Source organism: Amphiprion ocellaris, chromosome 13 (assembly GCF_022539595.1).
Source record: "Amphiprion ocellaris isolate individual 3 ecotype Okinawa chromosome 13, ASM2253959v1, whole genome shotgun sequence".
In the NCBI taxonomy this organism is placed as follows: domain Eukaryota; kingdom Metazoa; phylum Chordata; class Actinopteri; family Pomacentridae; genus Amphiprion; species Amphiprion ocellaris.
The window spans coordinates 11,675,851-11,691,893 of NC_072778.1; the positions used below are offsets into that span (position 1 = coordinate 11,675,851).

The 16,043-nt window shown below is 41.4% G+C and overlaps 1 protein-coding gene across 1 annotated transcript; it reads left to right on the forward strand.

Moving 5' to 3' along the window:
* Positions 1-515: 515 nt before the first annotated feature.
* LOC111583621 (rab11 family-interacting protein 1) lies at positions 516-15,053 on the forward strand. The gene is made up of 6 exons (XM_035958423.2): positions 516-1,282; positions 4,808-5,322; positions 6,746-7,355; positions 8,016-10,517; positions 11,469-11,604; positions 13,741-15,053. Exons 1-6 carry the CDS (start codon positions 903-905, stop codon positions 13,999-14,001), a joined length of 4,404 nt encoding a protein of 1,467 aa, XP_035814316.2. The 5' UTR covers positions 516-902; the 3' UTR covers positions 14,002-15,053.
* The last annotated feature ends 990 nt before the right edge of the window (positions 15,054-16,043 follow it).

A 16,043-nucleotide genomic window follows, 5' to 3' on the forward strand; every position in this document is an offset into this window, starting at 1 on the left:
TCGCAGCTACAGAGAAGACGTCCATCAGTGGAAACATTTCCCCCCAGCTTATTAATAATGTATTATCAAGTTGAAGTTGAGGTTCAGGACTGCTCAGGGAGAGAAGAGTGATGCAGCAAAATGTGCCCATAAATAAAAACGGGAAACAAATGCTCAGCCTTAAGGGTTGGTCATTCATAAAATCTTTAAAAACAATTGTGATACGTTTAAAAATTAAGTTTAAACTGGCTTCATTAATCCAAATTTGTCAAACAAATCTTTGCATCTTAGAATTTATCTTGGATTGAAGATGTTGCTCCAGAGGTTTTACTGTAAATGAAAAATCATTGAAATGGAAAAATGAGCTGGAAATTGTTGCACAAAAGGATCCGCCCAGGAACTTAAGCATGTTGTTCTCTTTACCAAAGACCGACGATCTGAAGCGTTTATTGTCTCCCTCTCTGTTCGTGTGGATGTGGTGAGGCTCTGGATGGGTGTTTCTCTTTAATTCTGCGGCATCTCTCTCTCTGTATGCGGGCCTGCCGTGGTGGAGGAGGGCGGGCCGTGAACGCACCGAAGCACATTTTGGACACTAAACTGACTGATGCGACATTACACACGCAGCGTGGACTCGGCGTGATTTCAGCATCGTTTAACGAGCTTTGCATTGATTGAATGTGGATAGCATGCACAGCTCGGGGTGGAGCGCAGGCCCAGGGTGCTGTCTGAAAGCTGACCTCGGGTAAACCCTCAGAGGCTCGGCAGACTTTGGAGATATTCTGCAGAGGTGTTTTTTTTTTTTTTTGGCGCAGCACGGAAACTCTGGCGCAGCGTAAAGAGGGGATGATCTCCTCATCCAGGGACCAGACAGGCCACTGAGTGAAACCACGACCGTGCGAGGGGCTCTGGACAGCGGGTGCAAGATGATGTCCCTGATAGATCTGGACGATGATCAGCGGTGGGTGCCGACTCATGTGAATGTCACCGTCCTCCGCGCAAGGGGACTGCGAACCAAGGGCAAGCACGGCAGCCGCTACCTCTACACCATCATCCAGGTGGGCAAGGAGAAGTACACCACCGGGCTGGTGGAGAAGGCGGACGTGCCCGAGTGGAACGAGGAGTGCTGCTTCGAGCTGCTGCCGGGGATCCTGGAGGACGGCGGCCGGAGCGCGTACCCACCCGGGAGCGGAGACCTGGTGCTCACCGTCATGCACCGGGTGCTGATCGGACTGGACGTGTTTCTGGGGCAAACCGTCATCCCTCTCGATAAGATCTTCCAGGACCAAGCGTGTCCAAGAGACGAGTAGGTTGAGATTTTAAATCCTAATGCAGCCTGAATGACAAACTTCACTGCTCACTCATGAAACAGAAGTGATGTGTCATGTTTACATGTCAGACTCCAATCACACTGTAAAAAAAAGAAATATTAAATAAAAAAAAAATAGATCTGTGTAAACCTTTGGCAACCAGACAGCAAGTCAGATAATCTGCAAAAATGGTGAAAACAACAGCAAATGTCTGTCAGATAATAATATTTTAAGCTGATTTAGTTATAGTGAAACAGGAATTTTCTTATCACACTGGAAAAGCAATCACTATCTGTAAAAGTACAGATTTTTGATTTGGACATTATGTGATTTTTTTTGCAGTTAACCTGTAAGTTTTAAAAGTTTTTACATTAACAATTACAGGAAAAAATGTGTAATATAACAGTGCATTTTTCAGGTACCGCTTTTCAATCCTTATTATATATAATTTCTACTCAAATAACAGCAAATATCTGTCAAATAACAATATTTTCTGCTGATATAATTGTAGTGAAACTGAGGAATTTTCCTGTCACACATTGGAAAAATGATCACTATCTGTAAAAGTACAGATTTTTGATTTGGACATTATGTGCATGGGGGGGGGGGGGGGGGTTGCAGTTAACTTGTTAGTTTTAAAGGTTTTGACTTTAACAATTTTTCATGTACCGCTTTTAAATTCTTATTATATATAATTTCTACTCAAATAACAACAAATATCTGTCAAATAACAATTTTTGCTCATTCAATAACTGTAAAAATAGTGCAATTTTATGGTAAAACCTAAAAGAATAAATTGCCTTTGTTTTTTTTTAATTGCTTAATTTAATTAACACTTTTTTCTATGATTTTAGTGGTTGTTATTTATAATTTAACAACTACAGGAAAAATGTGTGAAACAACAGTTTGAAAAGATGTTTACCGATTTCAGTCCTTAGCACGTATAATTTTTCTTCCAAATAATGAAAAAAATCTGTAAAATAAAAAAAAAATTGCTAATTTAATTGCACTTAGATTAGTGTAATTTTGTGGTCAAAAGAACAAATTACCATTCATAAAAATACCGATAATTTTTTGATGTAGATAGTTACAGTTTTGGCATTAAATTAAAAAAATTAATTACTTTTTTTGGGTTTTATTTTTATCATTAACATGTAAACAAATACTTTAATTTGTAAAATAAAATCTGTAAAATAGCTGTGAATTATTGAAATTACAGTTAAAGTGTTTGTATTTTTTGTTTTACAGTACATGTAGTAAACTTTAAAGGAAAATGGCAGATACCTTCTGCTCCATGTCTTCCTTTAATGCAGGTTATGCACTCGGTATTTTGGGGATAGTTCCATCGGCACACATCTCTAATTATCTGTCATGTGCATCATTTACAACAGCAGCTGAGTTGACCCATTAGCTTCTACAAGAAAAGGGAAATCAGACGTGGTGTTTAGCAGGGTGACACATGGCAGTGAAAGCTGCCAAAGCTTGAACCCTACAGACTCATTAAATTCTGTCACTTTGCACTGACATCCTTTACCAGCAGTTACTCCGGCAGCGGTTCCCCACAATGCACTGAGTGTCAACAACACGAGATGCATTTTCCACTGTGGAAGACACTGAGATTGCAGCCAGGAAGACGCCATCTTTATACTCAATGCACAAGTTCTGATAGGAAAGTTTGTCCTTCTTCAGACCACTTAATGAACCTACAGATAGAAACATATTATCATTGTCTACATGGTTGAATAAAAATAGTGCAACAATGGGATATGACTGACAGGTTGGCAAATAGAGGTGAAAAAAAAAGTTGGTCATGCAGGGTCAGAATTCCTCAAAATGAAACACATCTTGCAGTAAAAGAGTTGTTATGATTAGAAGCGACTGGCTGAACTGAAGAAGTGGTGTTTCTGGAAAAATAATGTTAGACCGGAGCCAAATGACAGAGGTTATGAGAGGTGGTAGATAGTGTCAGCGTCTATTTATTGGAGTTCTGCGTCAGATTAATGGCTGTCAAGTTCTGAAATCATCCTACGTCACTCTCTTGTAATGCTTTTAGCAGAGTATTAACTCTGGCTGACCAAACACTTTAATCAAAACACCATTAGTGGTCTTTTTTCTTCAAAACAAAAGCCATTTATTTTGACTTTTTTGGCTTATTCTCTGTATCTTCAGATTAAGACCGGGCCAGCTGAACTTGAAAATCCTTTCTTTCCTTTTGTATTTCAGATTATTACATTGGTGACAGTATTCAGTGGATGTTTGTCTGTATTTTACCAGCAATAACGTCTCATTCAGATAAGTTTAAAACACCCTGTTGATCAGTAGGGCCTTGAATTAAACAACTCAGGTAGAAGAAGATAGTTGTAACTGAGCTATATTTTCCTATCCGACCTCTTGTGTTTATGAGCTCAGTTGTGCCACAGGTGACATAACTGGACTCTCATGTGAAGCACTTCCACCATCAGCACTGAGGAGAAGAATGGAGTGAAACAATACAGCACATCTGGCTTTAATTGTGGCTTCTCCGCCCTCCACGCTCAGTGAAACTCACACTGGATTCCTGCTGTTAGTTTTGGCTCCGTAACATTTTCTCTGGTCCACTCACATGACAGAACAGAGGGAGGATTTCATTGGTTGACTCCTCGTATTGTCTATGTCTTCTTTTTTTTTCAGCAGGTGTAGGTGGGTGGACTTTGAGGAATTTGGATTGTGATTTCCTGCTCAGAGTACTTATAGAACAGTTTGTCAAAGGCACATTTTGAGCACAGTTCCCCTGAGTAATATTTTCACATTATGTAACACGTGGAAGGCTTTGCCAAGAGGAAATCATTGTTTTTTGTTTCTCGTTTTGTCAGTGAATGACCAGATAAGTTCTGATTATTATACGTAAGATATATAGTAAGAAGTTAATGTTTTGTGACTGTTTCAATCTCCATTTTATTGAACAATTTACTGTTATTTCACCAATTTTCTCTGCTTTCTTCAATTATAGTTATCTAGTCAAATGACAGAAGAAAATATTGATTGATTAATTTACGATGTCTGTAAAATTACATTAAATCAGCAAAAAATATGATTATTCTACAGGTTTTTGCCATTATTTCAAGGAAAATTTATACAGTTTAAGGATTGAAACGTGGCAAATTTTGTTATTTTACAGATTTTCCTTAATTTGTTTAATTACAAATAATATCTAGTACAATCATAAAAAATATTAATTGAAATGGTGGCTGTAAAAAGAAGAAAAAAAGAAAAACTGGCCAGAACTGTACACAATTTTCAAATAAAAAATCTGTATTTATACAAATAGTTATTAGTTCATTTGCAATATGTGACCATAAAGTGACACTGTTTTACTGTCTGTAAATCAGCTAATAATCTAATTATTTTACAGATGTTTGCCATTATTGTACTTTTTTGTAGTTTATTTTCCAGAAACTTGTTTTTTTTTTTTTTTTTTTTTTTTTTAACAATGTTGCCTTCACATGTCTTGTATAAATTTGGCTTTTCTTTTGTTCCTCCAGATGGTTCAAGCTCAACTCTAAGGCTGGAAGGAAGGAGAAGGAACGTGGTGATCTTCAGGTGACCGTCCAGTTCACTCGCAACAACATGACGGCCAGCATGTTCGACCTCACCATAAAGGACAAACCTCGCTCTGCGTTCGGAAAGCTCAAGGATCGCGTCACGGGGAGGAAGCGGGGGGACATGGAGTCTTCCTCGGCCATCGTTCCAGGCCGCTACGCCGCCCTGTCGGGATCTCTGGGGCAGCCGTTTGGAGAGGAGGGCGGAGGGATGGTGGAGCCACAAAATGTGGAGGTGGTGGAGGAGAAGAGGAGCAAGATGAAGGATTTCTTCAAAGGAAGGCTGCGGAAGTCGTCGGACACCAGGTCGTGCTCATCGCTGGCTTCAGACAGCAGTGTGTCTTCCATGACCAGTGATAACCTCGGTCCCCCACCCAGCCTGGATCTGCTGTCAGACCCTCCCAGCTCCCCGATCTACACGAGCAAAGTGAGAGTGGACTCAGATTTAGCTAAAAAAGGTAAGATTTGACATGATGACATGACAAAGAACAAAAAAATCTGTGTTTTCTAGCAGAGGACGTATGAAGATTTAATCAAAAATCTGGTGAAAACAGAAATGTTTTTTCACCCAACGTATGTTTAAGTAGTGTGGCTCATGGTTAGGCTTTTATCCAGAGCTACACCGACTACAAGGTGGAACATGTCAGGATCTGGGAAAAAGAAATCCTGTCATACTCAGTGATAATTTCCTATTTTCTCACAACAGGCTAAATAGTAAAGCTGAGTACTGATGTTTCCAAATATTTTTAATGGAACCTCTAAATTTGATTAGTGAAGATTTGTGACCAAGATACATATATTTTTATGCTACCAATGGGTAAAATTAGTACGTCACCGAAAAGTAGTCAGATTCAGACAAAATAGGATCCTCTGACTCAGTTGTCCTCTTCAGGCCTTTAGAGCATTTTACTGCCTTTCAGCTCTTTGTTTTGGTGTTATGTCTGGATGCTTTAAGGGCCATTTCATGCTTTCTGTGTCCGCTTATCTGCAAGGGTCTTTGTGACTTTAAATTTTGTCATCATACTGACTTAGGGAGGCACAAAATCTGTGACCAGACATGTTTGTGCTGACTACACAAGAGCCAGGAAAACAAATGGCGCTTGAAACAAGTGTTCACGATGAAGAGAGACTGTACAAGGCGATTATCAGTCTTTCACACCTTAATAATTCATCATTAAAGAAGATGTAATCAAAGTAGTTGCTGCCAGACATTGGAGGTGCTTTGATTTGTTCATGAATTCCATCGACAGTACTGAAACACAGAAGGAAGTTCTACATTTTCCAGAAATCCTGTGCTATGTCTGCTGTTGCATCGTAATCTGTAACTAGCTGCTATATCCTATAAAATGTGCAAAGTCACGGCATTTCAGAAACATCCACAGGAACCCTCTGTGTTTTTTCTGTGTACATGTAACTAATGCAGCATGAGTAAAACCATGTGAGTATTCACTATTTGCTTTTGAAGTCTGCATCTGTTATGCAGAAACTATGATTTAGCTTCTTTAGCTCTTATCAACTGTTAGTTTAGCTTTAAAAGGCAGCTGTTTTTGTCAAAAATGCTCTGGAAATCCCACTACCCAGCAGTAGACAGATGAAATTAGCCACTACATAATGAAACTAGTGTGGCATTTGGCAGCTAAGGAGGAAGATTTTTTTTCCTCAGGAGTTGGTGGAGACCAAAAACGGTGCAAGAAGAGGTTTTAGACATTTTTCGGCCGGTTCCAAACCCGACTCTAACGTTGCTTTCTGCTCTCTCCAACAAGCAAAAAACAAATATTACGGCAAAAAAAAATGTTGATTAAAAAATTTTGAAATGTATCTGTGTTCTTGGAACATTTTAAAAATTTTTTCAATAATCCAGATCTTCTGTCTTCCCCACAGTGCTCACCAGTCAGCACACCACAAAGGTTCTCACACACAAGCGAGCCTTCAGCGACGAAGCTAGTAAGATCACAACAGCCTTCCCACGATCAAATGTTGCAGTGGAGTCTCTCAAAGGTCAGACCATGACTCAGTCCAAGTCCTCCCTGTGCATAAATGGAAGCCATGTCTACGACTCTGAGCCATCGACTCCAAAGAGCTCCGGAGCGCTGCCGTCTAAACTGGTTCTGCTAGAGAAATGCTCCCCGCTCTCTCGCTCCCTGCAGAACCTCACCAAAAGAAGTGAGGAGAAAGGTTCCTTTGCAGAGGGCCGACGCTGGTCCTTTGACAAGATGAAGAAAGACGAAAAGGATGAAGAAAAGGAAGCTCAGGCGTCGTCTCCCCCAGTCCAGCAGGCTCAGATAGGGGGTCGCCCTGTGCAGGCAGCGACGCCAATCGTCGCCTCCGCTGCTGGTTCACCTGACAAAGGGAGGAAGCTCAGAAAGACGTTATTCTCTGGAGGGAGGAGTGATTCTCTCCCAGCTAAGTCAGACTTAAACCAGGCTGGTTCTGCTTCTGAGGGGAGGCTCAGAGGTTGGTTTGGCTCTGGTGACTCCCAGAACAAGCCGAGGTGAGTTGGGGTCATTTCTGGGCTCGTCCCTGGGCTTCACAGTGTTTGATGAATTTACTTTGTGTCCAGACTCACTGGAGGCCTGTGCTCAGCTGGGTGTCCTGAGTCCAGTGTTTGCTCTGCTCCCTGCTCATTTGAAAATGGAATTGATTTAGTTCATAATTTCTTCCATTTTAAAACCATGCTGTATCATCATTTCACACTATATTTTCCACAAATAGCACTCCAGCGTTGCCATTTTCTTTACCAGTGTGTGTTTCTCTACCAAAGATGCAATGTCACGGTGGTTTTTAGAAAAAGATGTGAAGAAAATCATTCCATGTTGATATGAGCTCACCCGACAGAAAAGCTGCCAGTGCAGGTGCTGCTTGAATGGCTGCAATGCATTATTTATTTATTTGCTTGATTATTTTGCAAATGTGCTTTGCCTTTTTAAATTTAATTTACGTTACCGTTTCCATAAATCTATCATTCGGCCAATTTTATGTCTACTGAAGTTTGGAGACTGAAGTTAGTTAAACAAAAATGTCCCACTTGTGTTGTGGATTATGAGCTAACATTCTGGTTGTCTTTTCTGTTTGTGTAAGAACGATGTTCCCCATCTGGTACCCTGGCACATCATTAACTAAGAGGACTATTGTGCCCTATTTTCCTCCACAGGCTGGAAGTTTCTCCTAAGGTAGAAAGCAGCTCAGATGTTCCCCCTCCCCTCCCTCCTCGCTCCCCTGTACCTCCTCAGTGCTCCTCACCCTCCGCCTCCCCCGCCGGTCATGTCTCACCTGACGACTGCAGTCACACCAACCTCTTCACCCCTTCTACCTCCCCCGCTTCAACCCCCATCTCACCCTCCAACCCTTTCCTCCCACGTATGCAGCGCAACCCCTTTTTTGAGGAGCTCATAGCGGAAGAGTTGCAGAAGTCGCCTCCTTTTGCGCCTTGCTCCTCTTCTGGCTCATTCCCCTTTCATTACACCACTCTGCCCGCTCAGCCCTGCACACCCGGCACTGCTCACCAAGTTAGTGCTGCAAACGTGGTTTCCATAAAGCGAGAGCGCCCCAGGCCAGTGGCTAGGCAGGTTTCACTCCCTGCATTATTACCCAAAGCAGTCACTCCGAATTCCCCCAACCACTCTGCCCCTCGCTCGATGTCGGAGAGTGCGGGAGAATGGGACGAATCGTTCGATGCCTTTGCCTCCAGCAGGCTCAACTCACCTAAAGGCAGTCTTCCTCCAGACGAGCTGAGAAGCAGCCCCACTTCATCACGTAAACGTAGCTATCCGCTACTTAATAACAATGCCAATACTTATGCACAAGAACTGCAAACATGTCAAGAGGAGCCTCCACCTTTGCCTCCGAGGAGACCTTTAAGAACTTCAGTGCATGATATTTATTCTGATGGCTGGCTGCATAGAGGTCAGGAGCTAGCTGTCCATAAAGAAGCCTACCTCCTCTCACAGACTGGTGTGGCCTCGTTACAACGCGGAAAAGAAGGCGAATGTAAAAGGAACAGTGTATCTCCAGACCCGCACACAAGCAGCGAGACCTCTGACTCACTCAGCGTCCACTCCCAACCCTGCACAAACAGGATTTCTCCAGGATTCAGGCCAGAAGAGAAGCTCAAAAAGTTCAAATATGAGCCTTTAGAAGATGAAACTGATTGCTGGGGAGGGATGTTATTTGAGCAGGACTTGTATGGACGAGTGTGTAGAGGACATTATGGACAAGCCAAAGTAAGCAGTCATCGATTGTCATTGAATGCTGAGGAAACTACTGGAAACAGGAACACATCTAAGAACTCAGGACCTAAAATGCTTCTCGATAGTGAGATATCTGTCACAGACCTTTTGAACATGTCATCTACTGGTCCATCAAAGGATGGACCAGTAGATGTAAAGGTACTAGATACTTCTTCCACTCCAGTAGAGGAGACGGTAGAACCCAATCCACCTGAAACCCTATGCATCAACAATAACATTTCTTTCTCTCTAACTTTAGGAGATCTCAACATGAATGTGAATAATTCAGACTTTGGTTTTATTGATTCTGATGGATCTTCTCAATCAGAGGTAGCCGATACTCTCAAAAGCATCCACAGTTTGGCCGGAGCTTTTCCACCGGAAGATACACAGATAGGTGTTTACCATGAGAAGACCACACCTGAGGACATGTTCACTTTAAAGGACACCTACATACCTGAGATGAACTCCTCGTTTGAAATAATTTCTAATAAACTGTGCAAAATAGCTCCAGTTTGCCAAGACAACTGCCAAGACTGTCGTTGTGAACTGAATAATGTGCCACCACTCGGTCACTCCAGGGTGAACAGCCGCAGGGTTTCTGCTTTGGTGTCAGAAAATCAAACATCTGATTCAACCGATGCTGAAACAGGATACAGAAAAGAAAAAGGAAGAAGTGAGGAGTATTTTAAAAAGACACAGAAGGACATTGATGACAATGGCAATCCACAGGCCAAGTTAGCCAAACTTAACCAGATGGAGTCATTTCCAGGGGTGGTTAGTGCACGTTTCAGACCAAAAGGACTGTCTCGACAGAGCAGCAGTGACAGCCCAAACAGCCGAAGCAAAAGCGGAGACAGAGAGTTTGAGCAGTTTTTATGCCTCGTTCAAAACATTTCCGAAGTCAGCGAAGGACCGTTGTCCTATCAGCCCACTAAATCAGCTCTGTCTTCCTTACAGGCGTTAGATAAGCAGACAGATTTGCTGCATGGTAGCACCATTAGTGACCAAACACATCGCGGAGAGTCTAACACACCGTCACAAATGTCTTCAACGGATAACACGACAGCATGTCTTCCAGAAAACACCACTGAGATCAGTTTTGAAGACCTCCACGCAAAAGTAGCGCCGAACTCGAGAACCCCTTCTAAGACAAAGATTGGGCAATCTTTGCAAGAGCCTGAACCCTGTCCTCCCTCCATCCCTAATGCACTCTCCCTGTCAGATGATACCCCTGTCTGTTGCCCCTCCATACAACCCTCAAGCACAGGGCCGAGTGCTGGAGTCAGCACTACGCTGGCTGTGGCCCCCTACACCTCCTCCTACTCTACCACCTCCACCACTGACCAGCTCCTGGTCGCTGCACGGCACTCACTTTTGCCTGAGGAGACACAGCCAGCTAGCAACCTGCCCCGTCAGGAGAGCAGGTGAGAATCCTCACACCAGGACATGACTTGTGTAGGTGTTTACAAGCTGTACTAAAATTGAAATAACAGACATGATTTGCACATTACGCCACAAAACATGTAATTGGGATGTTTGTTTTTGTCTTGGTTGCTCTGATAGTTTTGTTTCCTGCTGTCTTGGCTTGTTTGATGTCGAATGCGTTTGTGGATTTAAGTTCTGCCTTTTCATCCAAACTTGTTGGATGATACCTGCTGCATTGTTCTTGGCTTTGCTTCACATTTCTGTTCTTCATCTCATGTTTCAGTTTCTTGTTGGCTGTTGTAATTTTGTTGTTTCTTACACTTTGTTCTGCCTAAACCTACCTGGTTTTGCTGCTTTTTTGGCCACCTGCTATTAAAAGGTAAATATACAGTATGTCCATCATAGGACGTCTAGATGTACTAATTGGAAAATCGGTGTGGATTTTACTGTATTCTTAGAAAGCTGTGATTTTTCAAAATATGAGACAGTCATCATAGACAGATTAAAAATGTAATTTCAAATTTAGATTTATGGCTTCTCAAGAAACAAGGAGAGTCGACAATGAAGCTGGTACATTTGATATATGCAAGAGAATAAGCAAAGGACAGTCAGGAGCGCCACTGAGGCTGAGGATTAAATGGTTCATGGGACTCAGAAATAATAGATTTTTTTTGTGACGCAGCTGTTTTTGCTCCAGGAAGCAAATATGCTCAAATTGATTGACATAGCCGCAATTTTTAGTGCTCAAAGACAGTATTTCTGGACTGTATTTTAGTTTTTGTCGATCTGCTTTGATATTTTTAGCTTTTTTTTTTTAGGATGGAAGCGTGTGTGCCGTTCAGTTAACTAACTGCTTGAAGAAATGAATTTACAGTGACAAAGCCATCGTTAGACTGGACAGGAAGCAGGTATGGTGTTGAAATGCTAGTGCTGACCTCTTCGTTTTGCAGATCTCATCCAGTGAAGCCGTTGACCTCCAGCCAGTCCGACAAGAAGGAGAGTCGCTCTGTTCTGGAGAAGCTCAAATCTACCATCCACCCTGGACGCACCACCCATCAGGTCGCTGCTGAACCTGAGAGAAGTCAGGTACTGTTAAAAAAAATCCTGTTTTACCTTTTTCACGACGCCCAATTTCTAAAAGGATCGTTTCTTTGTTTGTTACTATTAGTGATATAAATTCTCAATATTCCCCACCTAACTGGACATCAACTCCACAGCAGCTAAATGCTAATAATAATAATAATTCAGGTGACGAGACAGAAACAGTCCAGCAGAAGAAAAATAACATGGAAGTTTGCAGCCACTTACTAACAGCTCCTTGTTAGACTGAGGTTACCTCCGACACTGGGGAGAGAAATTCTGATCCCATTACTTCTCTCAAGTGTGACATAATTCTTTGACCCAGATAAGAGAATCCAGCTGCTGGTACCTTCAGTCTCCCCTGAAAATAAGTGTGGAGTTATTTTGTTATCTGTGACTTCTTATATTATGGTATTAATTGTTTCTCTGGTTATTGTCCGTTATGTTATATTGGAGTCGATCTGATGGATTTCTAACAGAATCACAGTCAAGAATAGCACAAGATCCATAAAATTCCTATTTATAAAATATTTTTACTTAGTATTTCAGCAAAACTTTGTGGCCCCATAATGGTTAAATGAACCTGTGGATTACCATTAAACATCACAGTCATTTTTCAGACAGTATCCATGACGCTGCGTGAGTCTCGCTTTTTGCAAACGGCAGGAGAATTAAGTTATTAAGATGTCACATATAACTAAATCACAGAAAGCCATTAAGCTCTCAGACTGTTTAATGCTTCCATGAGCATTTATTAACAGCAGCAGTGCACATGGTGTTAATAAATACACCGCAGGACCATAAATGTTGTGATGACTTCATTGTTTCCTGCGACTCATTTCATTTTTTTTTAACACCTGCAGGTGAAAATGTGCCTGTTTCATTTTCCAGCAGCTATTATCACGCCAGCAGTCATTTTAGTTGCATTTCTCATTCGAAGAAGTAGCGAGGTGAGAAGGAGATTTACAGCCTGTGAAGAGTTTGCTTCACTGAAATGCTTAGATGTTTCAACATCTAGACAGAAAAATGGAGGCAATGCTGATTTCTGGAACAGTTTGTTCCAGAATCGCTGCTGATGACTAGATTACTCTCTTTAGCTTCCAATACAGCTTAACAACCTGACTTGTTTTGTGTTGCATCTTATATTTTTCTTTATTTTATTGTGGTTATATCAGATTTGTCTTTATATGGGTGGTTAGTTATATTTGCGCAGCACTTTGGTTCAACTCTTGTTGTTTTAAATGTGCTTTCTAATTGAATTCAACCTGCCTGTACCTGTAATATACCAAGACAACAAAGTTTTCCGGTTGTAGAATCTTGTCTTTGAGTATTCCAAACCTTTTTTTTTTTGGCAAGGTTTTGTTTTCTGAAAAGCCTTTAAATGCATCCATCTGTTAAACTAACTGGATTATCAGGATATTTTGGACTTGTCACATTGGAAACTTATAGTCTTTCTCTGTCATCAGTTAAAACCCTAAAAACTAATCTCAGTGCTTCAAAGTGACATATTTAGAAGTTTTTCCCACTTCTTTCTGCCCTAAAATAGCTTAGCTGTAATTCCACAGCATCTCGTTCTTTACAGTGTGCAGATCAATGAAGCCATTGCTTCTATCTACACTTCCAACACTTGCTGCAGTTCAGCACACCAGCTCACCTATTAGTCTGCCCAAACACTGTAAAAATACTCTACACTCCCCAGTGACAAGTTGTTATATCGGCATAATTCATCCTTACATATTTGACCCAGAAACTGATTCTGAAGAAGAATAATGAAGGAAGGAAGCCACATCCTGCAGGATTGGTTCCAGAAACCTGAATTTGTGTTTCTGAGCAGCCAGACATGGAGCTTACTGTGTATTTCACTCACAACGTGTCTTCCAGTATAAAATGAACAAGATTTTCACCAGAGAGGTTCTTAGCATATTAAACCATTGGATAGAGTCAGTCTACCTGTTTCCACCTGCCTTCAGTCTGTATGCTGAGCTAAGCTAACCATCTCCTACCTGCATTCCCTATTTCTTATCTACTGTTACTCCCAACAAGAAAGTTCTCATGAAATGTCAAACTAGTCCTACAATTGTGACATTAACAGGCCACTTTCACACCTGACAGCTGCACTGCTTCTTTCCTGGTATCTCACAGGAGGTGACGGTGGACACTTCGGCTCAGTACCAGCACCTGACCAACATGGAGCTGATCTCCCTGCTGCTGCAGCAGGAGATGGACATGCAGAAGCAGCAGGCGGCTTCGGAGCGTCAGGGGATGCAGCTGGAGAAATGTGAGGCCGAGCTGAAAAAGGTCAAGGCGCAGGTCCGAGACCTGGAGGACTATATTGATAATCTGCTGCTGCGGATCATGGAGCAGACGCCCACGCTGCTTCAAGTGCGCTCTAGACACAAGTGACGGCAGTGCTAGCGTGCGTTTGGTGTGTTGCACCGGATGTGTGAGCCTCTGGAATATTGTCTCCTTGTGCTCAAAACACGGAGTTCTTATTTATGGCTGGGAGTCGTTCTTCTAGAGGCTGTTACAGTCGAACAAATGCTCCACAAAATCTCACAATCATCCAGGTCTTCTCTCTGCTGATACTGCCCTGTTGATGTAGACACGATGTTACCCAACATGCATGCTGGTTACGATCCTAATCTGGCACAAACAAAAAACTCTACAATGAGAAAAAGCTTCTATCAAAGCAGCTGCAAATGATTGTTTTACCCATGCTTAGTAGAATACGCAGTCAGCTGTCGTCAGTTTAGCGTCACTGCTTTCACACTTGCATAGAATAAAGTGCAGACTAGAGAAACTCTTTTTGGAAGCGCATTCGTTGTGCTCTTCAGGGTCTAAATATGACATTAGCTCAAGTAACCATTAAAATCTTGAATTTACAGCAAAAAATGACATTTTGATACACCGTTTTCAGACAGTTTTATCTCAAACACTTCCATGAAATTCCACACAGGTTAACTCGAGCTAATGACATATTTTCACGTAGAATTTAGGAATAAAATAAAATAGCAACACATAAAATACCGCTTTGCAATGTGAACAATATAAAAGACATGTTTCTGCATTAACATTGCTGTATGATGAGCAAATAAAGCAACATTCATGATTTGACAAAAAAAGCTGAAAAGGATGAAGAGTTGCTTTGTTTTTTTTTTTAGTTTTTTAAAAACTAAATATTGTCCTTTCCCCCAAATTACAAGCTAAAACAATGAATGAATGTTTTAATATATTTGTAAGTTTTTGTTGTTGATTTTTTTTCATCAGAATAGTAGCATTTGACTGTAGGAATAACAAAATAACATTGCAGTGAATAAGAGTACCATAAGTTATTTCTATCAAATCCTTTTGTCCTGATAATATATTCTCTAATGCCACTCTAGCACCACTGTAGCTACTTGCAATGCTTTACATGACCGCAGTACTGTACTGTAATAAAATAAAATGCACACGAACCAGAGTTTCTGAGGTTCTTATGTTGTTTTCACTGATCAGGACTCAGCAGGACAGGAGAAGGACGAAGCCATGACATCCTGCATGCTGAATGTGTGGTGAGTTGTGCAGCAATGCTTGTTTCTCTCCACCAGAGAGCACTCGTGACTTTGGTGGGAAAACCTGCTGCCTCAGCACGGGCCTCTCCTTTGCACCCTTTGAATTTTCAAATTCACTGGAGAATTTAATCCCTGACTCCTCAGATCACCTATGGACGAGCTGCGGTTGCACTGCCGGTCACTTTGCTTCACTGTCTCTCTATTACGTTGATTTCAGATTGTGAAATGCTGCTTTAAGTCATTTTGTGATCAAAAGTAGAACACAAGAGCTCTTTGTCTCAAACCCCGGAGACTTGATACACTTCCTGTTCCAGCCTCAGTAAAAATGTTCAGCAGCAGCTTTGAAAACATGTAAGAGGACTTTTTTGGAGCAATCAGGTCTTTTTCTTAAAAAAAAAAACAAAACAAACACAAGATGCTTTTCAAATCTCATTTAGTTGAAAGGCATTATTATTAAGAATGCATTTGCAGAATGTCGGTGAGACTGGTCAGTTATTGTAGTTTGTCATTTGATTACTTTTACTGAGCATGAAAGCAGCATTTTGTGTTATTTGACTTGTTAAGCTCATAAAGTGTTTATCTGTCTTGTATAACAATGTACCACAGTTACTTTACTGATGGTGTGCATGTTCATTCTTTATTTGCAGAGTAACCAGCGTATTCATCCTGAGATGCACAAAGCAACAGTGGAAGGTCAGCAGTTCACTGTATAAATCTGAGCTGCAGTAGAAGTGAACTCCGGAGTGAATCTCATCTGTTTTTCTACTTTAATTGTGGTGGGTTACATCTGTGAATTCTGTCAACTTGAAATTACATTCAACAGTATAAAAATTCAACTTACTGCTGCTTCAGCATTGTGCTTCTGACATTTCTCCACAATTTTCTGCTGCAACT